The sequence below is a fragment of the Lepidochelys kempii genome, chromosome 6, assembly GCF_965140285.1.
Source record: "Lepidochelys kempii isolate rLepKem1 chromosome 6, rLepKem1.hap1, whole genome shotgun sequence".
Classification (NCBI taxonomy): Eukaryota; Metazoa; Chordata; order Testudines; family Cheloniidae; genus Lepidochelys; species Lepidochelys kempii.
The window spans coordinates 127,229,975-127,254,235 of NC_136385.1; the positions used below are offsets into that span (position 1 = coordinate 127,229,975).

Consider the following 24,261-nt stretch of genomic DNA (forward strand, 5'->3'; position numbering starts at 1 on the left):
GTTCACCCATACAGTCCCACTAGTCAATGGGCGTTTCACAGAGGTAAGTTCAAGGCAGAATTTGACCTACCAACATAATCAAATGGTACCGTTTTCCAACAATGTATCACCCCTACAGACTGAAATTCTAGAAGATCACATTACATTAATGCTAGTTTTCATTTTATATATATAAAATATATGTATTTATTTGCCATTATACGTGGCTATGGACTATATTCATGCTGAGTAGTGGGTTTTATCCTCTGAAATTTCAGACACTGGGCTAAGACATGGGTATAGCACAGTTAGAACATAAGAACGGCCATATGGGTCAGACGAAAGGTCCATCTAGCCCAATATCCTGTCTTCCTACCAGGTGTCCCAGAGGGAATGAACAGAACAGGTAATCACCAAGTCATCCATCCCCAGCTTCTGGCGTACAGGCTAGGGACACCATCCCTGCCCATCCTGGCTAATAGCCTTTGATGGACCTATCCTTCATGAACCTATCTAGTTCTTTTTTGACCCCTGTTCTAATCTTGTCCGTCACAACATCCTCTGCCAAAAAGAGGCTAAAACACGGGAGTGGGGAGGTATGTGTTTTTATTTTCTATTCTTATTAAGTTTGACTCTTCCATGAATTGTTCACAATGTACACAAGGTTCTCTGGATATGAAAGCTTGCACAGAGATCTTTACATTAACAATCATTCAGAATCTGTATGCAGAGATGCGGCCACGCTCCATAGACTCCACCTCCGAGAAAGCAGCCAGTTATTTCACCGGCAGCAAGATGTGGCTTAACGTGTGGCTCCTGGAAAGCACTTCATTTAAGCAATTTTCAGGCGATAAAATGTGAATAAATATCACAGTGCAAAGGGCCGTTCTTGAGCCCTGGCATCTGAGGCAGGGAAGCAGGCCAGTCTCACAGAAAGCCTACTTAGGTATTTAGCAGAATCGAAATAGTACCAGCTGAGCACTTCACTTTGATGTAGCTCAGTCTGAAATCCATGGTCAGAGATAAGCATGTGTGGATCTCATTTTACCAGCATAACTATGTTGGTTAAGTATGAAAAAAACCCTATGCTCCTAACCGCCAGAAAAAGCCCCAGTGTCAATGCAGCAAAGTCCTTCTGATGATGCAATGTAGTTTGGGGAAGGGGTATAGTTATACCAGCAAAAGAACTTTTATAAGCTGCATCTCCACGCAGAGGATTTACCCCAACAGCTGTACTGGCAAACCTTTCCTTGAGCAGATAAGGTCTTAGTGTTCACAAAGAGAAATACAGTGATCCACTATAGACAGTTATTCTTGACCATTTTTCAAACAGCTTATTGCCCCGTTCTTAACTAAGAGAAAGGACAGAAAACACCTACGAGCACGGGTGCTTTCCTTTAACAAAGCTCTTGGGAACCCACAAAGTTGCAGCAGGATTATTCTAGTGCTCAAGAAATAGGACTGACTCCCCAAAAGCAGATTTTTACTTCCATTTTCAGCTAGCGATTTCGAAGTCAAACACCCAAATACCATTAAAACTCAATGTGAACTGAGTGCTTAACTCCCTTAGGCTCCTTGGTAACGCTTTAAGGTAATTGTCAAGCATTTCAGCAGCTGGTTATGAGACCAGTTGGCTCAATTCTGCCCATTAAGTACACCCCACTGTACTAAAACAACTTTCCGAAGTGATTTTTTAGATTCTGTGTGGGACATGCAGTGACTCTGGGCTAAGAAAATGAGGCGATTACTCTTCAGCTAAATCGGGAGTTGTCCGACACCAGCGAGCTCTGTTAAAGAGAATAAGGGCAGCAATCAACAGGGACAACAGTGCCTACATCTTTATTAACCTTTTCATGTTGAACATCCAATGGCTACTGCAAAACCATTGACACGGACGAGTCACTGTTATGTTGATTCACATCTACCAAATACACAATATTATATTAAAGTTCAGTCTCTTTAATTGCTCCTCTTTAAAACCAATATATATTCACAGCTTCTCTCCTCTGTTCTAGCTGTTCAGAGCAATTGATTCTTTTTAAAGTCTGTTTACTGGAAAGCACTGATTCAGAAAAGGACTTTGGGATCAGGGTGAACAGCGACCGAAGAGGATTTTCCCAGGGTGATTCAATGGCTGAAGAGCAAAAGCAAACCCTGTAAGTATAAGCAGGGGCATACTGAGTAGAAGCAGGCAGGTGTTAACGCTGCAAATGGCACCAGCGAGGCTGCGACTGCGACACTGCGTCCAGTTGCGGTGGCCACACTTCAGAAAGGACATTGACGTATTGAAGGGGTACAGGGAAGAGCTCTGAGAAGGATTTGAGATAGTTGCTGAAAAATTTTCATTTCTCGATGAACCTCCCCCCTGCCCTCACCAAAAGGCATCGACATGGGGTATTTCCCATGGAAATTTCCATTTTCATGAACAAGCCGTTGTGAAGAGCTCTACTTGCCTCTGTTCAGGACAGACGTACAGCTGTGGGGCACCGTGACGGGGTGTATAAACCCCACACCAGAACTGAAGGAGTTAAGGAACAATTCTGGGCCCAGACAACTCCACCCTTCTACCCCTCCATGGCTGGCTCCAGTTGGAGGCGGAGCTTAAAAGGGAACCAGATAGCTCAGAAGGGGCCAGAGAGAGCAGGGCAGAGACCCATCCTGAGAGCTCCTGAGGGAGGGCTCTGCAGAAACCATTCGCTGGGTGGAAGAGCCTGCCTGCTCAGCCTTGTGGGGCTGCAGCTGCTGTTATTTGCTTTTCTTTTATTACCTTCCCTCAGACTTCAAGCCTTTGGGTGGGAGGTGGATGGTAGGAAGCAGCCCAGGGAGAGGCAGCCTTGAGCTCTGCCTTAGTCACTGTATGCCTTGGGTGAGTCACTCTACTCTCCTGCCTCAGTTTCCTTATGTGTAAAATGGGATTGTTACTATTGTGGCACATGAAAGATTAGTTAATGGCTGCAGTGTGACCGTTTACACTTGTCAGGTGTTATAGATGGGTTACATATCATTTCTGTTCACTTTCAAGCGAGCTGAGACAGTGAGAAAGGAGCTCATTTGTCTGCGGGTTGTTGACCGTTCTGTAAAGGATTTAAAGTTTAAAGAACTCCCAGCTGGGCTGAAGGCTTGTATGCACTGTTCCATCCTGATGCACTTTTATACCAGGTGAGATGTAAACTCCTGAAAAGGGAGGTTTGAAATGGAAACACTGGCTCAACCCTGCTGTAAGTGTGTAATCAGACTATTTCGCGAGTGCACTCATGTTTTCAGTGGGGGGTGTCATCTGGAGTCTTAACATACAGAGAAATCTCACAACCTGCCAGCAAAACACATCAGAGACTGCAAGTTGTAACGTTAACACACAGGCAAAGAGAAATAACCATCCATGCACTAATGAAAGTAAGGCCCCGTTCCTGCAAACACGCACAGGGGTAAAGTTACCTATGTGCATAAGGGTTTGCAAGACTGGAGTGCATGATAGATGCAGATTGGATATAGCTGAAGAGCTATGAGGAGTCCCAGAGAACTGCTAAAAAGGCCACAGTAGCCTGACATATTTATAACAATTTGCCTTAATTTTAAAAAAAAACAAACCTGTTTCTGGTAGAGCCCCCTTTAAACAGTATCATCTGGCATTTAAAAATCACCCAGCAGGGTTTTATGAAGGCATTGCTGTTCCCCTGCTGATGTTTATTAGGCTTTTCAGCAAAGGGGAAACTGACTAAGGGCACAGTCCAGTAATGCAGTTAAGCCCATGCTTAACTTAAGCACCTGAGTAGTCCCAGTGGACCACTTGCATACTTAAAAGCTAAGGGCTCTTCTGGACCAGGGCTTCTAAAGGAGAAAACAGGGAAACTGACTATACATGAGGTGCCATGAAAAACCCAATTGACTAAATTTCACGTTTCAGAGTAGCAGCCATGTTAGTCTGTATCCACAAAAAGAAAAGGAGGACTTGTGGCACCTTAGAGACTAACAAATTTATTAGAGCATAAGCTTTCGTGGGCTACAGCCCACTTCATCAGATGCATTGAATGGAACATATAGTAAGAAGATATACACACAGACAGAGAAGGTGGAATTTACCATATGAACTGTAAGAGGCTAAAAGAAAAGGAGGACCTGTGGCACCTTAGAGACTAACAAATTTATTTGAGCATAAGCTTTCGTGAGCTCACGAAAGCTTATGCTCAAATAAATTTGTTAGTCGCTAAGGTGCCACAAGTCCTTTTCTTTTTGTGGATACAGACTAACAGGGCTGCTACTCTGAAACCTGTAAGAGGCTAATTAATTAAGCTGAGTTATCATCAGCAGGAGAATAAAACCTTTTGTAGTGATAATCAAGATGGCCCATTTAGACAGTTGACAAGAAGGTGTGAGGATACTTAACATGTGGAAATAGATTCAATAGGTGTAATGACCCAGCCACTCCCAGTCTCTATTCAAACTCAAGTGAACGGTGTCTAGTTTGCATATTAATTCAAGCTCAGCAGTTTCTGGTTGGAGTCGGTTTTCAAAGCTTTTCTGTCGCAGAATTACCACCCTTAAGTCTTTTACTGAAATGAAGAGCAACGACTTTTCCCCACCCGCGTCTCTCAGCGACCGCGCTCTGGTAACTGCAGCAGGTGATGGTATGACAACATTCTAGGACTGAAATGCGAGTTGCACGTAGACTGTGTCCCTTTAACTTCGCACCTGTTTTCTGGTGCAGGAGAAAGACTGGACCCATCTTGGCATTTGGTTACTTGCACGCCGGCTGGCTTCAGCGGCGGGGAGCGATGTAGAGAAAGCAGAAGAAGATTTGCACTGCCCGCTCCATGGTCGTGCAGGAAGGGGGCTGCCAGAGAAGATGGCTGGGCCAGGAGGTGGGCAGGCTTGAGTGAGATACATTCCTGTAGGCTTCTTTATGTGGAATTTTAAACCCATTAAAAACAAAAATTCAGGTGTGGATTTCCAGTTGGACGGTGTGATCTCATCTGTAGATTATGCTGGTCCTGCAGTACCACTGGGGACTCTCTGCTCTGGATAGAGCTTCCACGGTCGCACAAGTTAGAGACTGAAAACTTCTCCAAGGCAGGGCTGCAGCCTCCTCTGAAGTGTGTCCAGCATGGCTCTCGCCCAATAACGACACCACCACCTATCAGCTAGCCACAATACAGTCCCAGGCTCCACGCGATCAAACACAGCAGCAAATGGACCACTTGCACCTACTGTCAGAGTATGGTCTTAACAGCACCTGCCACGCCCATGTGAAGACAGGGAACTAGCTTTACTGAAGCAAGCGTTCCATGCAGCGTGTTTCAGAGGTGCGGTGGGTACATGCGCTGCCTAACACCTTCAGTGCCCTTCTTTTGGTGGGCAACTCACTGGTGGATTGTCATGGCACACAACATTCCTGTGTCGGGCAAGTAGTGTGAATGTCTCTCTCATGTAACCAGCTGGACATCCTCCTTCGAGCTGGATCTGTAAGTTCCACAGCGGTCACCGGACAGCAATAATTATGAATGAAGCAACCCCAGCATCTCCCTCCCTCTCAATCTCTCACACACACACCCCCCAAAACCTCCCAGGGACCTGAATTTTCTCTTTGGAGAAGGGGAGGAGGATAGCCTTCCCAAGCATTTGCAGACATGGGGACGCAGTCAGTATGTGTCACCCCTTCCTCCCCGCTCTCTGCGCAGCCAGGAACGGGAAGGAGAGGTGAAGCTGCTCATATGCAGCCCCGCAGCTGCAAGGCCTCCTGTGTTTTGTCTCCCGGCCCAGCCTCCACGCCCCACTCACACTGCTGCTTGTGGCTGCTCCGTGCAGGCAGGAGCGCGACCAGGAGCTGCGAGGAGCCGCAGGGGCAGCGATGGGCAGAATGCACGAGGGAAAGACGCGCTCTCTCTGGAAAGCCCAAGAACCACACAAACCCCCCACCCATCAGAGAGCCAGGGCCCCCAACGAGCTGGGGCCAAACGGCCCCACTCAGCACACTGGGCTGCTCCCTCCACCTCTGGACGGCCACACGAGCAGCTGTGCCGAGAGCAGGAGAAGCAGGGACTCAGATCTGGAGCTCTGGCATCCCAGCAATGGCTGGGTGGTGGAGCAAGAACTTGCCAGCTCAGCAGGGGCCCAGCTGACCCCGCAGGGCAATGGGGTGTGTGCGGTAGGCTGACCAGATATCCCGATTTTATAGAGAGAGTCCCGATATTTGAGTCTTTTTCTTATATAGGCTCCTATTACCCCCCACCTCCGTCTCGATTTTTCACACTTGCTGTCTGGTCACCCTAGTGTGCGGGCACAGAGGACCGAGTTTGCACCGTGCCCAAGCGCTCACGCCGAATGTACAACCTGGCTTCGCTATCCCTGCAGCCCATAGCACTCACTATTACTATCCACTCACACTACTCCAGTGCATCCATTGCTGCTCAGGGGTAAACAGGCCCTTGCTTTGGGCTACCTGGGCCAGCTGCATGCTGCGGAGTTCCCATCAGCCCATGGCTTAGTCCACAGGCCTTTCCAGTCTCACTGCTGCGAGCCCTTCCCTCTCTCCGGAAACCTGAGTGCACTGAATGTAGAATCATAGAATATCAGGGTTGGAAGGGACCCCAGAAGGTCATCTAGTCCAACCCCCTGCTCGAAGCAGGACCAATTCCCAGTTAAATCATCCCAGCCAGGGCTTTGTCAAGCCTGACCTTAAAAACCTCTAAGGAAGGAGATTCTACCACCTCCCTAGGTAACGCATTCCAGTGTTTCACCACCCTCTTAGTGAAAAAGTTTTTCCTAATATCCAATCTAAACCTCCCCCACTGCAACTTGAGACCATTACTCCTCGTTCTGTCATCTGCTACCATTGAGAACAGTCTAGAGCCATCCTCTTTGGAACCCCCTTTCAGGTAGTTGAAAGCAGCTATCAAATCCCCCCTCATTCTTCTCTTCTGCAGACTAAACAATCCCAGCTCCCTCAGCCTCTCCTCATAACTCATGTGTTCCAGTCCCCTAATCATTTTTGTTGCCCTTCGCTGGACTCTCTCCAATTTATCCACATCCTTCTTGAAGTGTGGGGCCCAAAACTGGACACAGTACTCCAGATGAGGCCTCACCAATGTCGAATAGAGGGGAACGATCACGTCCCTCGATCTGCTCGCTATGCCACTACTTATACATCCCAAAATGCCATTGGCCTTCTTGGCAACAAGGGCACACTGCTGACTCATATCCAGCTTCTCGTCCACTGTCACCCCTAGGTCCTTTTCCGCAGAACTGCTGCCTAGCCATTCGGTCCCTAGTCTGTAGCTGTGCATTGGGTTCTTCCATCCTAAGTGCAGGACCCTGCACTTATCCTTATTGAATCTCATCAGATTTCTTTTGGCCCAATCCTCCAATTTGTCTAGGTCTTTCTGTATCCTATCCCTCCCCTCCAGCGTATCTACCACTGCTCCCAGTTTAGTGTCATCCGCAAATTTGCTGAGAGTGCAATCCACACCATCCTCCAGATCATTTATGAAGATATTGAATAAAACCGGCCCCAGGACCGACCCTTGGGGTACTCCACTTGATACCGGCTGCCAACTAGATATGGAGCCATTGATCACTACCCGTTGAGCCCGACAATCTAGCCAGCTTTCTACCCACCTTGTAGTGCATTCATCCAGCCCATACTTCCTTAACTTGCTGACAAGAATACTGTGGGAGACCGTGTCAAAAACTTTGCTAAAGTCAAGAAACAATACATCCACTGCTTTCCCTTCATCCACAGAACCAGTAATCTCATCATAAAAGGCGATTAGATTAGTCAGGCATGACCTTCCCTTGGTGAATCCATGCTGGCTGTTCCTGATCACTTTCCTCTCATGCAAGTGCTTCAGGATTGATTCTTTGAGGACCTGCTCCATGATTTTTCCAGGGACTGAGGTGAGGCTGACTGGCCTGTAGTTCCCAGGATCCTCCTTCTTCCCTTTTTTAAAGATTGGCACTACATTAGCCTTTTTCCAGTCATCCAGGACTTCCCCGGTTCGCCACGAGTTTTCAAAGATAATGGCCAATGGCTCTGCAATCACAGCCGCCAATTCCTTCAGCACTCTCGGATGCAACTCGTCCGGCCCCATGGACTTGTGCACGTCCAGCTTTTCTAAATAGTCCCTAACCACCTCTATCTCCACAGAGGGCTGGCCATCTCTTCCCCATTTTGTGATGCCCAGCGCAGCAGTCTGGGAGCTGACCTTCTTAGTGAAAACAGAGGCAAAAAAAGCATTGAGTACATTAGCTTTTTCCACATCTTCTGTCACTAGGTTGCCTCCCTCATTCAGTAAGGGGCCCACACATTCCTTGGCTTTCTTCTTGTTGCCAACATACCTGAAGAAACCCTTCTTGTTACTCTTGACATCTCTGGCTAGCTGCAGCTCCAGGTGCGATTTGGCCCTCCTGATAACATTCCTACATGCCCGAGCAATATTTTTATACTCTTCCCTGGTCATATGTCCAACCTTCCACTTCTTGTAAGCTTCTTTTTTATGTTTAAGATCCGCTAGGATTTCACCATTAAGCCAAGCTGGTCGCCTGCCATATTTACTATTCTTTCGACTCATTGGGATGGTTTGTCCCTGTAACCTCAACAGGGATTCCTTGAAATACAGCCAGCTCTCCTGGACTCCTTTCCCCTTCAAGTTAGTCCCCCAGGGGATCCTGGCCATCCGTTCCCTGAGGGAGTCGACGTCTGCTTTCCTGAAGTCCAGGGTCTGTATCCTGTTACTTACCTTTCTTCCCTGCGTCAGGATCCTGAACTCAACCAACTCATGGTCACTGCCTCCCAGATTCCCATCCACTTTTGCTTCCCCCACTAATTCTACCCGGTTTGTGAGCAGCAGGTCAAGAAAAGCGCCCCCCCCTAGTTGGCTCCTCTAGCACTTGCGCCAGGAAATTGTCCCCTACGCTTTCCAAAAACTTCCTGGATTGTCTATGCACCACTGTATTGCTCTCCCAGCAGATATCAGGAAAATTAAAGTCACCCATGAGAATCAGGGCATGCGATCTAGTAGCTTCTGTGAGCTGCCGGAAGAAAGCCTCATCTACCTCATCCCCCTGGTCCGGTGGTCTATAGCAGACTCCCACCACTACATCACTCTTGTTGCACACACTTCTAAACTTAATCCAGAGACACTCAGGTTTTTCTGCAGTTTCGTACCAGAGCTCTAACAGGAAACATGTAACAGGAACATAGGCCAGCCAGGGATCTTCTTGGTCATCAAGCCCCCTGCTACCACAGGCCACCCCGGCACATAATCCCCCATAGGCCTCTTGGGACAACAAACAGCGAGCATTATGGTGAAGGAGAAACACCACAACCCTGATGTCCAAGCACAGCATCTGCATTCAGACCCAATCACGAGCCCATTTGTTTGCCCGGCATGCATTTTCCACTATGCCTGAACATACCCATCTTCCACCACTGCCCTGACGCGGGATCCTGCCACGTGGAACGGATCAGAACAATGCTACTGGCAGCTACCACCACTTGGGTTCCCTCTCGCCTACGAAGCTCCCATTCAGGATATTTCTCGTTCCGATTCACTTCGCGCTCCCTCCGCCTTTGGACACGAGCGGGGGAAGAGGGCGGTCATGCACACGGAAGCTCTCTGCCCGGGGGACAAGGAGACGGCACCTACCCATGCAGGGAAGTAAGCCTCCGGCTCGAAGTACTTCCCATAGTGCTTGTTCCTTTTGAAGTTCCCAAGGTCGGCCTGCAGCGCGAAGGCTGCCAGCAGGAAGTAGGCCTCCTCGCGCAGCACACACTGGGAATGCAGCAGCTCCTTTCTCAGGTGCCAGTAATAATAGTATCTGGCTGCTCGGTCACTGGGGAGAGAAGAGCAGAACCGTGAGCGCATGCACGACAGAATGAACCTGCCCCGCGGACCGTGGGCCCGTGACGCAGACCACACTGCTCAGCAGCACCGTTCCCCCTGCAAAACCAAGTAATTTCCAAACGCTGGGGCGGTGGGTGTCTGGGAGCGCTGGGAAGCCACACGGGGGCCAAATGCGCCTCCGGGCTACGTTCTTCGCTGGCCCCATCTCAGAGCTCCCCACAAGAGGGCGGGGCAGAGTTTCCAGCCTTCAGTACACATCAGAGGCTCTGCCTGTGACTCAGACCCCTGCGAGGCAGCAAGCACGAGGCGCTGGCGTGAAGGAAACTCAAGGGAGGGCATCTGAGGAGAGGGCAACGGGGAGGTGGGGCCCGCCAGTGCAGGGAGGGAGCTGCGACCGGGAGCAGAACTCACAGCTGATTCGGGGGTGCAGAGCAAAGATGCTGAGAAAGGAGGCAGGGGATTGCAGGGAGGAATGGGGGGGGGCAGGACGGCCGCTTATGGGCACTGATGTGGTGGGGACAGCTTGGGGAAGGAGGGAAGGAACTGAAGCTATAGCTAAAGGGCAGCCAGAGGGATCCTGCCTGATTCCCATGTCCCTCTCCAACTTACTCAAAAGTTAGCTGCTCCCCAGACCCCTCTCATCCACTGGTCCAATGGATCTCACACAGCACCCGCCTTCCTCCCGTCCCCATGGTATCTCTGGGTTGGCTGAGTATAGGCAGATCTTGCCTGAGCACAGGACAGTGGGGATCAGGAGGGCACAGGTGCCCTTACATCTGTGCGTGCTGGGCAGGTACAAGAGGAGAGGGAAAGGGGTGTCTGGTGCTGTCAGGTGCTTGTGGCAATGTTAGCTCGGTCTCTGGTTTCTATCTCTCCTTGCAAGGAGGGAGTTGTGCTGTCAGGGGAAGAGGGGCAGGGCCAAGGAGCAGCAATGAGACAGGCTTGTGTGGAGGATGCTCTGCCATGCACCGAGACTGGGGCTGCTTCGGGTCTGAAGGCTGCTTCTGACCGAGCTAGCATCTTTTAATGGCTCTACATTTTACTCTTAATTGTTCAGTGACATTTCCCCCGCACATTATTAAGGAGCTCAGACATGGGACCTCACTCCTGAGGTGGGGGGCAGCGTCGCTCCCTGCCACGGCGGCTGGCGCAGACCCAGTACACAGCGACAGCTGTCAGTCAATATCTCCCTGTTGGGCTCTCCCCATCCCCAGGGCTGGGAGCCGGGGCCTGGATGGGCAGGATCCAGTCGCTGCAAAGGATCAATCAGATGCGGACGCATGGGAGGGACCTATCGGGAAGCAAACCAGTCGGGGCTCTTTCTGGATCTGCAATGTCTGCGCCACAAAAAAAGCTGGACATTGCCTCCTATTTGAAAAATCCACCCGGACAGAGGGGCAAACAAGAGGCAAACTCGGACGTACGGTAACCCTACCCTAGAGAAACTACATGACCACCACGCAATCCCGCCCTAGCAGAGGAAGTCACCACAAAAGAATTCTTAGGTCAGGGTTCTCTGTTATGCACACATCTGTGTTTGTGTGCACTGCCTGGGCAAAGGACAGGGGGTTACCCATCTGTAGCAATACAGTGGAAAGTTCATGTAAACAATACATAACTGAGTCAGGCTCTTAGTCATTGCCCTCTGTTTTCTTCAGTGAACAATTTCTCCCTTTAATTAAAATGGGTATTCCAAGGAGTCTGCAAACCCTAAACACAATCACAGTCGTTCTCTACCTTTATTGTACCTCCAGGACCGAAGCTCGAGCCAGCACCTCTTACGGTTGGCAAATAAAATGTTTGAAAACTGCTCAGCTCTGAGCTGTGCTGGAGACTCTACCATATTTCTAAGCAGTGACGAGCTTCATAGGAGGAACATATTGCAGTTTTAGCTACTGCACATATCTATTGACCTATTCCTGACATCCTTGGGCCACATTCTGATCTCGCAGAGACCCAGACCTTCCCAATGGGTTTATTTACACATCTCAGTAGTCCCAGTGACCAAGGACTTACACTGATAGAAACCCAAATTCTCAAGAGGTAGGGGTTGTGTAGAACTTGCACACACAAATATGCACGCCCAATTGCAGGCACACGTTGGCTAATAGGATAGACGAGGTCTGCCAACAAGCAAAGGGATAGCTGCGGCGATACTAGCTTGCGCGGTTAGAGTAAAATGCAGGGCCAACCATGGGTGCACGACTCCATGCAATTTTGGGATGAGCCATGTCACCCTTCTTTTTGGAAAGTTCGGCTCTATGGCATATATTGTTAATTGAACAAAAGCTGAATTCTGCCTGCTTTTTGCTTTACAGTGGAAAAACACAATACGTTGTAAACCAGCCTGCCCAAACTATATCACAAAAGACTCATTGTATCTTGCTAAAGTAAAAAACAAAACAATTTCTCCCTGCTCAGACCAGCCATACAGGAGCACTTTGCTAATGTTAATCTTTATAAGGATAGAAATATGAAATTGATCACGTAAAGGCTAGTTACAAATAATTTTTTTCCCTAGCAATCCGCTGTTACTGGGGGTCTATGACAAAGTTACAATACATGCAATGAACTCTAACCAAGTAGGAATAACCCAAGATATTTTCTATTTTTTTCCATTAACAATAAAGCATTTTTTGGTGCAAAAACGCATTCTTTGTAATATTTTCCCCTTACCTGATCAGTCTGCCATTTTCCACATAATATTGCACTCGAAAGTGGATAATCATCGGGGGACCAAACTGGTCAATGCCCTGCAATAGGGAGAAAATTATTCAGAGTTCCTTCCCCAGAGGATATAAAGAAACCATTGAGAACATAATTTTTTGCAAAGTTTTCTGTGAAATCAGAAAGATAATGCAATCTTTGATGCTCTATATTCTGTTTTCTCAGTGCAAAATTTATCATGACCACCACATCCAGGAAACCAGAGAAGGTGGAATGTAGATCAAAGTCGGGCTGTTTTTCTAAATTGTACATTTTTTATAAAAATGTTTTGAAGTTTTCAAAAGTTTCCATTTTTTGGGAAAACTTCCAAGGGAAAAAATATTTAGCCTGTTGGCTGCTGTTCGATCTATTTTATCCCTTTATTTTTCATGCATCTTTTGCTGAGTTGCCAATTTCATATGGTCAGGTTAGCCACAGGGTAGGATATATCTCAAAATGAGAAAGCTTCAGATTCCGTTTCAAAACGGAAAAGGTTTTGAGTTCAACAGTTACTGGATTTCAAAAATGGGGCAAGGGGAAATTCTGAGAAAAATTCTACAAAAATTTAAGAGAAATAATTCATGTTGTTCTGAAAAAAAGGCAAGATTCCAGTTATGAAATTTTCAAAAATTCTGTAAATTAAAAAAAAAAAGACATTTCCAGCAGCTATAAGGGGAAGGGGGGACAGACGCCATTGTTGTGTTTGGAGTTTGTTATTTTAATGCATTTTTTCCTGTTCTCTACAACTGTCATAAATATAAGGGAAGGGTAACAAACTTCCTGTATACAGTACTATAAAATCCCTCCTGGCCAGAGGCACAAAATCCTTTTACCTGTAAAGAGTTAAGAAGCTCAGGTAACCTGGCTGGCACCTGACCAAAAGGACCAATAAGGGGACAAGCTACTTTCAAAAGGGGGGTGGGGGAGGAAAGGTGTTAGTCTGTCTGTTCTGTGTGCTTGCCAGACACAGATCAAGGAAGCAAGCAATCCATCTCCATTAGAATTAGTAAATACTAGCAAGGGAATGCATTAGCTTATTTTTGTTTTGGCTTGTGATTTTCTCTGTGTTGAGAGGAAGGTTTATTCCTGGTTTTCTTTTTGTAACTTTAAAGTTTGGCCCAGAGGGAAATCCTCTGTGTTTTTGAATCTGATTGCCCTGTAAGATTATCTTCCATTCTAATTTTACAGAGGTGCTTCTTTTACCTTTTTTCTTTATAATAAAGTTCTGTTTCTTTTAGAATCTGATTGGGTTTTTTTTTTTTTTTTAAGTGTCCTAAAAAAACCCAAGGTTGGTCTGTGCTCATCTTGTTTATTCTCAAGCCTCCCCAGGAAAGGGGGTGTGGGGGCTTGGGGCGATATAAGGGGGAGTAGGAACTCCAAGTGGTCCTTTCCCTGAGTTTGTCTAAATCACTTGGTGGTGGCAGCATTACCTAATCCAAGGTACAAGGGAGAATTTGTGCCTTGGGGAGTTTTTAACCTAAGCTGGTAGAAATAAGCGTAGGGGGTCTTTCATGCGGGTCCCCACGTCTGTACCCTAGAGTTCAGAGTGGGGAGGGAATCCTGACAACAACCTACAAGAGATGCCGTAGAATATGTCTAGGTTGGAACTTTTCTGCAGAGATTCAACTCACACTCACCCCCATTGCTTTCCTTTTGGGGACCTCTTGTCTCTCATTACAAGAAACCATCCCCTAACCATTCTTGTCTGACGTCTCCTACCCCAGAGCTTGGTATATGGGTTGACTAGCTTTGACAGATCTGCCAGTTATCATGAGGGTTAATGCTCTGGGATCCTAATGTAGTTCCCAAATGTTCCCTAATTTAGCCTCCCAGACATCCTGCAATCCAGCAGTATTCAATTGCCATCTAGGTAATCTTTATTTTCTCAAGCTTTTCATTTATAAATCACTTAACAATTGAGAATTTCAGATCCCCTCTTGTTTTGCAGGTAGACAGGCCACGCATGAAGAAGTCTTTTTGAGCAGCCCTATGCCACTCTCATCAGTAACAGTTGATTCGTTTTTAATTAATTTTGCATGCTTCAAGTTTTCCTCTTCGTCTTATAAATTATGCACCCTTCAAACCTTCCCCTAAGGTATAACGGCTCCAGCTAGGTGAAACATGGAATCTGTAGAGAGGAAATAACTGGCCCCTCTCAACCCAACTCTTACGGTCATACCTTGCTAGCTTCTTTCTTCCATTCCTTTGGGCAGTATTTGTAGAGTTTCTGTGATAATTCCATATACACATGTTCATTGTCTGCATTAGAAAGAGTGGAGATAAGAAAGGAGAAAGCAAATGGTTCCCCAAGATTTCTTTTAAAAAACGTACTATAAAAATTTCACACCCACAGTTATGCAAGCTCCCAAATACATTTCAAAAGAAGAAAATGCAGCATTATTTAAACACTCTCCAGCGTAAACAACACATCCACATATTTCCTGTGGAAAAGTATCAGATCTTCATCCATGGCATTGGTGAGTATTCTTGATCCTCACCTTTCTCATACCCTAGAGCAGGGGTCGGCAACCTTTTAGAAGTGGTGTGCCAAGTCTTCATTTATTCACTTTAATTTAAGGTTTCGCGTGCCAGTCATACATTTTAACATTTTTTAGAAGGTCTCTCTCTATAAGTCTCTATATTATATAACTAAACTATTGTTGTATGTAAACAAGGTTTTCAAAATGTTTAAGAAGCTTCATTTAAAATTAAATTAAAATGCTGATCTTACACCGCCGGCCCGCTCAGCCCGGTGCCAGTCTGGGGTCCCAGCCCTGTCCACATAGAGTAGGTACCTACCTTCTCCCTGGTTCTGGCCCATTCTCTTCTTCTCTCTGCACTGAGATGAAGGTGGGAGTGCACTGAGAACAGGGCTGGGGGTGAAGGAGCAGGGTGGGGATTGGGGTGCAGGGTCTGGCCAGGAGCTAGAAAGAGGGAGGGGGCTCAGGGTTGGGGTAGGAGGTTTGGGTGTGGAGCGCTTACCTGGGCAGCTCCCATTTGGTGTGAGGGGTGCAAGTGGGAATGTGTGGGGGGGTGTGCAGGAGCGCCCGTTTGGTGCTCAGGGTGGGGGTGAGGATGTGGATGTGGGGGTGCAAGAGTCAGGTCATGGGGTGTGGGGGGCTGGGTATGTGTGGGGGGTGCAGGAGTCAGGGCAGGGTGTGTGTGAGGAGGGTGCAGGAGTCAGGGCACGGGGCTGGGAGTGAGAGAGGTGCAGGTGTCAGGGCAGAGGGCTGGGGGTATGTGAGGGGGGTGTGGGGTCAGGGCAGAGGGCTGGGATCGGTTGCAGGGAGGGAGAGAAGGAGGGGCAGGAAGCCTGCACGCTGGGGGGAAGAGACGGGGGGGGGAAGCTTGCCTGCCCTGCAAGGAGAGAGTGGTGGGCAGGGGCGGAGAAGAGTGGGCCGGGCGGGGCCGGATTTTTAATTGCACGCTGCTGTCCCCGGTAGACAGCAGCGCACCATTAAAAATTGGCTCGTGTGCCATAGGTTGCCAACCCCTGCCCTAGAGGTCCTAGAAGCTTCTTTCTGGATTCCTTGCAAGAGCCAGCCCTCACAGGTAGAAGCCAGTGACTATGCAGTGTGGCAGCATGTTCTTGCTTTCTATAGAACTACAGCACTATAAAATATTTATTGTGCTTACTCTTATTAAAAGGGACAGTAACATCTTTGGTGCTTTGTTCAGCCCCACTGTTTGGGGTCTCTGAGGGTATGTCCACACTGCAAGTAAAAACCTGCAGCTGACCTGGGCTAGCTGACTCAGGCTTGCGGGGCTTGGGCTAAGGGGCTGTTTATTTGGAGTGTATACCCAATGCACAGCTACAGACTAGGGACCGAATGGCTAGGCAGCAGTTCTGCGGAAAAGGACCTAGGGGTGACAGTGGACGAGAAGCTGGATATGAGTCAACAGTGTGCCCTTGTTGCCAAGAAGGCCAATGGCATTTTGGGATGTATAAGTAGGGGCATAGCGAGCAGATCGAGGGACGTGATCGTTCCCCTCTATTCGACATTGGTGAGGCCTCATCTGGAGTACTGTGTCCAGTTTTGGGCCCCACACTTCAAGAAGGATGTGGATAAATTGGAGAGAGTCCAGCGAAGGGCAACAAAAATGATTAGGGGACTGGAACACATGAGTTATGAGGAGAGGCTGAGGGAGCTGGGATTGTTTAGCCTGCAGAAGAGAAGAATGAGGGGGGATTTGATAGCTGCTTTCAACTACCTGAAAGGGGGTTCCAAAGAGGATGGCTCTAGACTGTTCTCAATGGTAGCAGATGACAGAACGAGGAGTAATGGTCTCAAGTTGCAGTGGGGAAGGTTTAGATTGGATATTAGGAAAAACTTTTTCACTAAGAGGGTGGTGAAACACTGGAATGCGTTACCTAGGGAGGTGGTAGAATCTCCTTCCTTAGAGGTTTTTAAGGTCAGGCTTGACAAAGCCCTGGCTGGGATGATTTAACGGGGAATTGGTCCTGCTTTGAGCAGGGGGTTGGACTAGATGACCTTCTGGGGTCCCTTCCAACCCTGATATTCTATGATTCTATGATTCGGGCTTAAATTGCAGCATAGGCTCTGGGACTGTGGGAGGGTCCCAGAGCCCGGAACGTCTATACCACAATTCAACAGCCCCTTAGCCTGGGGCCAGCTGGCATGAGCTAACCACAGGTGTATAACTGCAGTATACTATAGACATACCCAGAGTGGTTAATGCTCCCTGACAGCGAGGGCCAGAGCTGAGCTGAGCTAAGCAGGGAGATGTGTTACAGGAAAGTCACTTGCTAGGCGAACTCAAGAGCCGCAAACAGAGGCGGCTAACAGGAGAGTTTTGGAGGGAGTGTGAGAGGCTCTTTTTCCAGGTTCAGCTGTATTTGCTATTTCAAGATGGCCAGCCATGGAACAATGGTGGTGACCTGCAATGGATGTCCCATGTTTTCTTTCCTGCCTGAAGCCAGAAGGGACTATCTGTGCCTGAAGTACAAGCTAGTGGCTGTGCTGGAGAAAAGGATTCTTGGATTGGAGGAGCAAGTAGAGACAAGGAGGAGTTCCTAGACAGCCCAGTTCAGGAAACACCAGCACCCCAGGTTCAAAGAGGAAAGGAGCCGGCCACCAAGGAGTTGGAGAGGGAGGACGTCAGAGAGGTGACCTGGGAGTTTGCAACCACCAGAAACAAGAGGTCATGGCAGAATCTGAAGTGGCTGGAGATAGATGAGGAAGGACAGCCTGTGGCTTCCAGGGAGATGACGACCAGGAGGAATTACACAGAGCTAGAAGTTTCCAATCGATACCAGGTCCTCAACGTGAAATCTGTGGAAGAAACCTCTCAAGATCCAGCTGGTCCAAGGGAAAGGAGGGATGTACAGGGCACACCTGGGGCTGGCAGCTTGGCCCAACCTGTAAGAATATTAAACTTGCCCAAAAAGATCTCCAACTATCCAAGGGAGACAGACAATCCTTGTTGGGAGTTCAGTACTCAGAAGAATCTAAAGAACATTCGTCAAGAGACAGGCGGACAACAGGGTGGCGTGCTGCTTTCCCAGAGCTAAGACATGAGATCTTACTCTAAGACTGGATAGGCTTCTGAAATGGTCAGGCAAGGATCCACTGGTGATGGTTCATATTGGCACTAATCACACCATGTTGCGGGATATATCTCAGATAGTCGATCACTTCAGGGAACTCGGAAGCATGCCCAAGTGATCGTCTCTGAGATTCTGCCTGTCCCACGAGCGAAGGAAGCCAGAAGATCTGGCAAGTGAACCATTGGCTAGGTAAGTAGTGTAGAGTTTTGGTTAAGCGGAACATTGGTTCCCCTTCTGCTGAAGTGGAAGTCATCTTAACTCGACGCTCCCCCTGTCCCCATAGAAGATGGTCCAATCTCCTCAGGGACCGGCTGGCTTGAGTAGTGAGGAGTATGTTAAACTAATAATAAAAGGGGAGGGTAAAAAGAGGGAAGATCTGAGCACTCAGCACAAAATCAAGATGAGAACAAAATTAATCAAGGAACCAAAGGACATTATCTATTTCTGAGTCACTGATAACTTAGAAGAAAATGATCCTGAATGCTTATGGGTCAGTGTCCAAACAGATAAAGCACAGGATGGGATATTAATTGGTATCTACTGAAGACCACCAAATCACACCAAGGAATAGGATGACCTTCTCCTTATGTATTTATCTATAAAGTATAGGAAAAAAGCTGAATAATCATGGGGACTTAATTATGAGTGGCATATGCTGGAAATCTCATACCATCAGAAATAAAACATCTGTGGACTTTCTGAAGATTAGTCACAACAATATCCAAACTCAAAAAAGTGTTGTATCCAGCATGGGGCAATTCTATACTAGACCTCACCTGAATCACATGCAGGTGAAGTGTTGCTTTCATAGCCCTCCTCAACTCCTGCCATTGCCAAATGGATCTCAAAGATTGGAGCCGCTACCAGGAGCTAGATTTTTCCTGGGCAAGGCAGCAAGGCCCAGATCCTCAAGGGTATTTTGAAATCACTAGAAGTTAGGAGCCTAAATACCCCTGAGGATCTGGGCTGGAGTTCCAAGTGAATTATCAAAGCCTTTAGAACTCATGCAACCCTGTAGACCCAGTCCCCCAATTTGATTTGCATTATCAAGGTCTTCATTGGATAGTGTAGTGGGGTGGCTGCCCCATTCCCACAGAACAGGGGTTAAAAGCAGCTCTGGAGAGGGCTGCATCTGAGATAAAAAGAGTGAGAGCAGCTGAGGGAGTAGCTGACCACAGCTGTGACCAGTCCAATCAGGCCACAGCTGGCCCGGATAAAAGGGCTGAGAGAGGAGCCAGGTCAAGAGTCTCACTCCAGCCCTGGAGTGGGAAGGGCCTTGCTGCCTTGGAGCAGGGTACCGGAAGCAGAACTGTGCTGGGGAAGGGCAAGAGGAGCTGGGGAGCTCCAGCCTAGCACCTCCACAGGCTGAGGGACTTGTTAAAGGCCTAGAGAGGTACTGGGGCTGCAAAGGTGCAGCCCGGGGATAGGCAGAGGCAGCTGGTCCAACCCCCTTGCCAGTGATGAGTGGTTTACAGACTGCAGTCTGCTACAGAGAAAGGGGGCTAGAGACGACTGGCAGTAGCCACTGAGGCAAGGGGGACACAGGAGGTGGGGGTTCCCCTGGGAGGGGAGACCCAGAGTGTGGGGACTGCTGTGGTACCAAGGTAAGGGGCACCAGGGTCCAGGAGGGACATGGGGCCTGTGGCAGGCGAGACACCGGCCAGCAGGGGGCGCTCTGGAGCTGGAGTTGAGCTAATTCCCGGATGACCAGCAGGAGGTGCTGCGGCGGTGAGTATGCAACCTGCTACAGATAGTAAACACTTCTCAAATAAACCCCAGCCCCTACATTTCTGTTCCTGAGTAACTTCAGAAGAGAGCAGGGCATTCTATGTACACCTACACTGCATTCTGAGCCCAAGTCCCCCTTCCATCCACAAATCAGTCTGACTCGGCTCAGCAAGCACTCAGGCCTCCGGTCCTAGGACACTGCGAGGCAGGTGGGTCAGAGCCTGAGTCCTGCTGAGGGTCAGGTCCAAGCCCTGTCATTCTGCAGTGTGGATGCACCTCAAGATGAATCCATGAGCCAGGGTCCCACTGACCTGGGTTTACGATGCAGCGCAGAAGTACCTTCAGACCCTGATTCAGCCAAGCACTTACGCATGTGATAAAATCCCATTGACCTCAATAAGAACTAACCACATACTCAGGTGCTTTATTGAACAACTTGGATATGTGCTGAACTGGGTCTCAATGCAGCACGGCACTCTGCACATACTGAAACTCCTCTGACATTTTGGCCTCGTGCAGTTAGTCTGGACTCTGGGAGTTACCTAGCAAACACCCCACCAAGAAATGCTGCTTGGTGAACAGATAAGGAAGTAAACAATCAAGCATAAAATCTGCGGGGGGACTTTGAAGGAAACCAAAACACATTTTGACTCAAGATGTAAGGAAGAATTATTTGTTTTTTGAAGCAGTGATTTAACACCACTTCAGGAACTATAAAAGTACGTAGGAGTGCCTCTTTAACAGCAGCAGTGCTCACCCGGGGCTTGATCCAACTCTCACTGACTTTAGTGCGGGCTGATTGGGTTCCCTGGAGGCTAGACAATATCAGAGAGCACATGACAGTTTGTTTGAACATACAGAATATATAGAAAACTGCAGGAAAATAGAACTTAAATGTGAGCCAGCTCCAAACCAGAGCCTTATCCTGTCACCAATCAGGGCACACAATGAATGGGGATTTCCGGGTGAAGAGGGACAGTGCTACAATGGACAATACTTTATATTTATCATCCCTTGTTATAATAATGCTCAAGTTGTTTATCAACATTTCACTCATGACGTGGCAGGTTTATTCCTATTCTGGCAACCAGCATACTTCTGTTGCACATCTGTATGTGACATAGCATTGTTTGAAGTATACAAGTTCAGACTGAGACTTACTTTGTATGACACTGAGTCCAAAGAGATGACAATCCCTTAACCTCAGAAGGTCGCATACCTGGACAAGTAACTCACGACATAATATTTTAACCTGCAGCAGAAAAACACAGGATTGAAAATATTAACGAGAATCTGCCAATATGTTCTTCAGGTGTTTTATGATCTTTAATCAAGCCCCATCCTGAAGCCGCTGTACATTCCCGGCTTCCACTGAAGGTCAATGGGAGCTTTGAGTGTGTACCAAGAAATGTAAAACATTAGGCACATAAATTATGTATTCTATACCATGCATACTCCAAATTCCAGCTGATCCCATTACCCACTGCATGAGACAGACATTTAACTACCTAAAGGTGGGCCAAGATGGTCACTACTTTTGATATCAGCCTAACAAAATATTTGCCTGTAACAAAACAAAATGCTTGCTACAGGCAAGGCCTTTCACACTGACAGGTATTGGCTACAGTGCCACAGATCCACAGTCACTTAGGACCTCAAGGTTGTCACTATACTGTAGGTGGTGGCCACTCAGCACTGCACAGGAAGAACTAAACTCTGGTCTTCTCCAAGGATGAAAATCAACCTTGTGCAGAGGGCTGGTGTTAGGCCTAGGAACCACCAAAGTCCCAGGACCTTAGTTCTGCATAGTCCCTGAGAAAGGCCAAAACCTACCACTTGTGCTAAAAGAAGATCTTCTTTAGTGGTATCAGTATTAGGGCTTAGTTATGACACAGACCAACAATTCCAATTCCAGCCAGTCTGTGGTTCAAAAACCCACATATTACAACATCAAGGACTCACAAGAGTTTAAGAATAAAGCAAACTAGAAGTGTCCCCCATGTTGCTGCTCCTGTTAATTTGCAGTAAAGGTTTTCTTCCCGTTGGAGTTCTCCTGAAGGGTCCGGTTCTCCATTGTCCTGCACTGTGCGCCGTAATTTACACCCAGGCAAAAGAAGTGCAATATGGATGTAAAACACTACCAACCTGATTCCGTAGCATTTCTACTCTCACCTGACATTACTGTGAACAACTACACATAGTGCAGGGGACAGGGAATCAGACACACAACTCCTAGTTCAGAATCTCATTAACCTATAGAGTGGAACAATTTTGGGTTTCTTTCTCTAGAATAAATTCCAGTCCAGCCCTTTGAAAAAGCTAAGAAACCCATATTATTGTCAAAAGGCTCCATTCTGCCTCTATGTTCACCCTTCCAAAACCAATGGGGGTTGGGCATGCATGTCAGGGGCTTAACTGGACCCAGTTCTAATGATACATAAAGGAATGGATCACACCTAAAATAACGTCACTTGAATTTAGCTAGAGCAGTGCACGAAGAATGAATTCTCAGAGCATCAAGCCCAATGAGACAGAGAGAATAAAATCCTGATGTGCCTTCAAATGTGAGTAACCGTAAAAGGAGTAATACATTTAAAACAGCAGAAGACTGACCTCTTTTAGAAACACATTTGTTAGATATATACACACACATATTTTCTGTGTCCTAAATCAAATATATTTTATATAAAATGGAGAGGTTACCAAAAAAGTGAGCTTTTGTACATACCCTCCAGTTGCCACTTTTCCACGCTGTTTGATGTAAACGGGCATAGAGAAGAAAGGCAACTGCGTGCCAAGTGGACTTCTTAAAAAAAGCCTGCTTTAAACTAATTTTGAACACTGTGTTGCAAGGAGAGTTGCCCTGGGCAGATAACTCTGCTCATCTGTCAGTCAAGTGGCAGCCTGGAGATGACCTGTGTCACAGGTGTCAGTGTGTGATAAAGCGACTCCATAAGTAAAACAGGGGCAAATCAGGACAATGCAGGCTGTGGGTACAGCATCCTAGGAGACCCAATGCTAGATGAATGCACAGGACATACCTGGGTTAAGGCATTTACCTACATTTATAATGATGTTGAGAGAATCGTCGTTGGGAAGGAAAATACAAACGCTGCGGCGGTCTTGCATGATTCTGTTATTATGGAAGTTCAGTTTGTTCATTGTGTTCTGGGCTCTCTCTAGTGGTTCAATGCAGCGCTCCGAGTCCTGGCAGAAACCTCAGGTTCAGAGCACTCAGCAGCCAACAGCTTCTCCTCATCACAAACCCATCACAGGAGGGACATTCTGGCCTTTGTCTCTGGGGGTGCCATAGCTGGGAAGGAGAGAACACGTGAGTGTCATATCAACAGGGAAGGGATCTCAGCAACCTTCTTTGAACAATGGAAGGGCTACAGAGCTTTAGGCCCTGGGACGCATTTCAGTGGAATCGTTTCCCTCAGTGGCTCTCAGCCTCTCCCATCCTGAGACCGTATGTTACAACAGAAAAGGGTTCCCCGCTCCAGGGCCGGATTAACGCATAGACACATGTGGCATGTACCTAGGGCCCCAATTCGTGGGGGGCCCAACCCAAGCAGTGCTGCGACCCTGAGACCCAGATCACAGTGCCACTCATTCAAATTCGGACTGGCTGCCCCTCTGTCACGATGGGGCAGGGGGATGCACCAAATCTGAGTGAGTGGCATCATGATCTGGCGCAATGGGTCACAGCACCACTCAAACCTGGCCTAGCCGCCCCCCGTCATGAGGCCCAACCTGAGCGGGCAGTGGGGCGGCCCACGTTGCTTCTCCTTGCTGCTTCTATGGGGCCAGCTTCTGCACTGGGGCTCCCTGCACCAGGAGCCTGCCTAGCTTTGCCTTGCTTCCAGCAGCCCACATCCCCTCTACTCTGCCCGCAGGACTTGCTCAGCAACAGCCTCAAGACCTGCTACAAATACGGAGAGCTGCAGCGAGTGCCCACGTAGGGGAGCCAGCCAGGAATCCTAGAGGGATGGACCGAAGGGGTTAACAGGGCAGCATCTGTGCAGCGGGGAACCCTGGGGGACGGACCTAAGGGGGTTAACAGGCAACATCCGTGCAGCTGAAGCCAGTCACTGACTGATCTGGAAAGGGAAGGTTAACTAAGCAACATCCATGCAGCACAAGCTGGATGTACTTGGGTTACAAAATCATAAGTGCAGCTATGCTGGCCAGGGCAGGGTTAGTATAAATGCATCCCTACTGTGGGAGCATCTACTTTAGCTGGCCTGTAGAGGGGCCAGAAGTGCATGTTTGCCTGGGTTAATCTAGTCCTGCCCTTCTCTCTTGGGCACCTGCCCCTCAGGTTGGGAACCCATCACTTACACTTAGCAACAAAAAGCCAGCTGGATTTACATTAATTTCCTAACACCGTTAGGCATTTACGAAGTGATGTGGAATTAACAGCTGCAACTCTCAATACAG

General features: G+C 48.0%; 1 protein-coding gene across 11 annotated transcripts in view; it reads right to left on the reverse strand.

Moving 5' to 3' along the window:
- Positions 1 to 24,261, reverse strand: part of FRMD6 (FERM domain containing 6) — a 108,408-nt gene that overhangs the window by 21,691 nt on the left and 62,456 nt on the right. For all 11 annotated transcript variants that reach the window (XR_012159619.2, XM_073350155.2, XM_073350154.2 and 8 more), the window contains 5 exons: positions 22,885 to 23,134; positions 20,983 to 21,073; positions 14,704 to 14,783; positions 12,495 to 12,571; positions 9,621 to 9,807 (listed from right to left, as the gene is read on the reverse strand). Coding sequence is in view for 10 of the 11 variants with exons in the window: in XM_073350155.2 (XP_073206256.1) it covers positions 9,621 to 9,807; positions 12,495 to 12,571; positions 14,704 to 14,783; positions 20,983 to 21,073; positions 22,885 to 22,983 (534 nt within the window). In the remaining variant the exon portion in view is untranslated. The remainder of the gene's footprint in view (positions 1 to 9,620; positions 9,808 to 12,494; positions 12,572 to 14,703; positions 14,784 to 20,982; positions 21,074 to 22,884; positions 23,135 to 24,261) is intronic.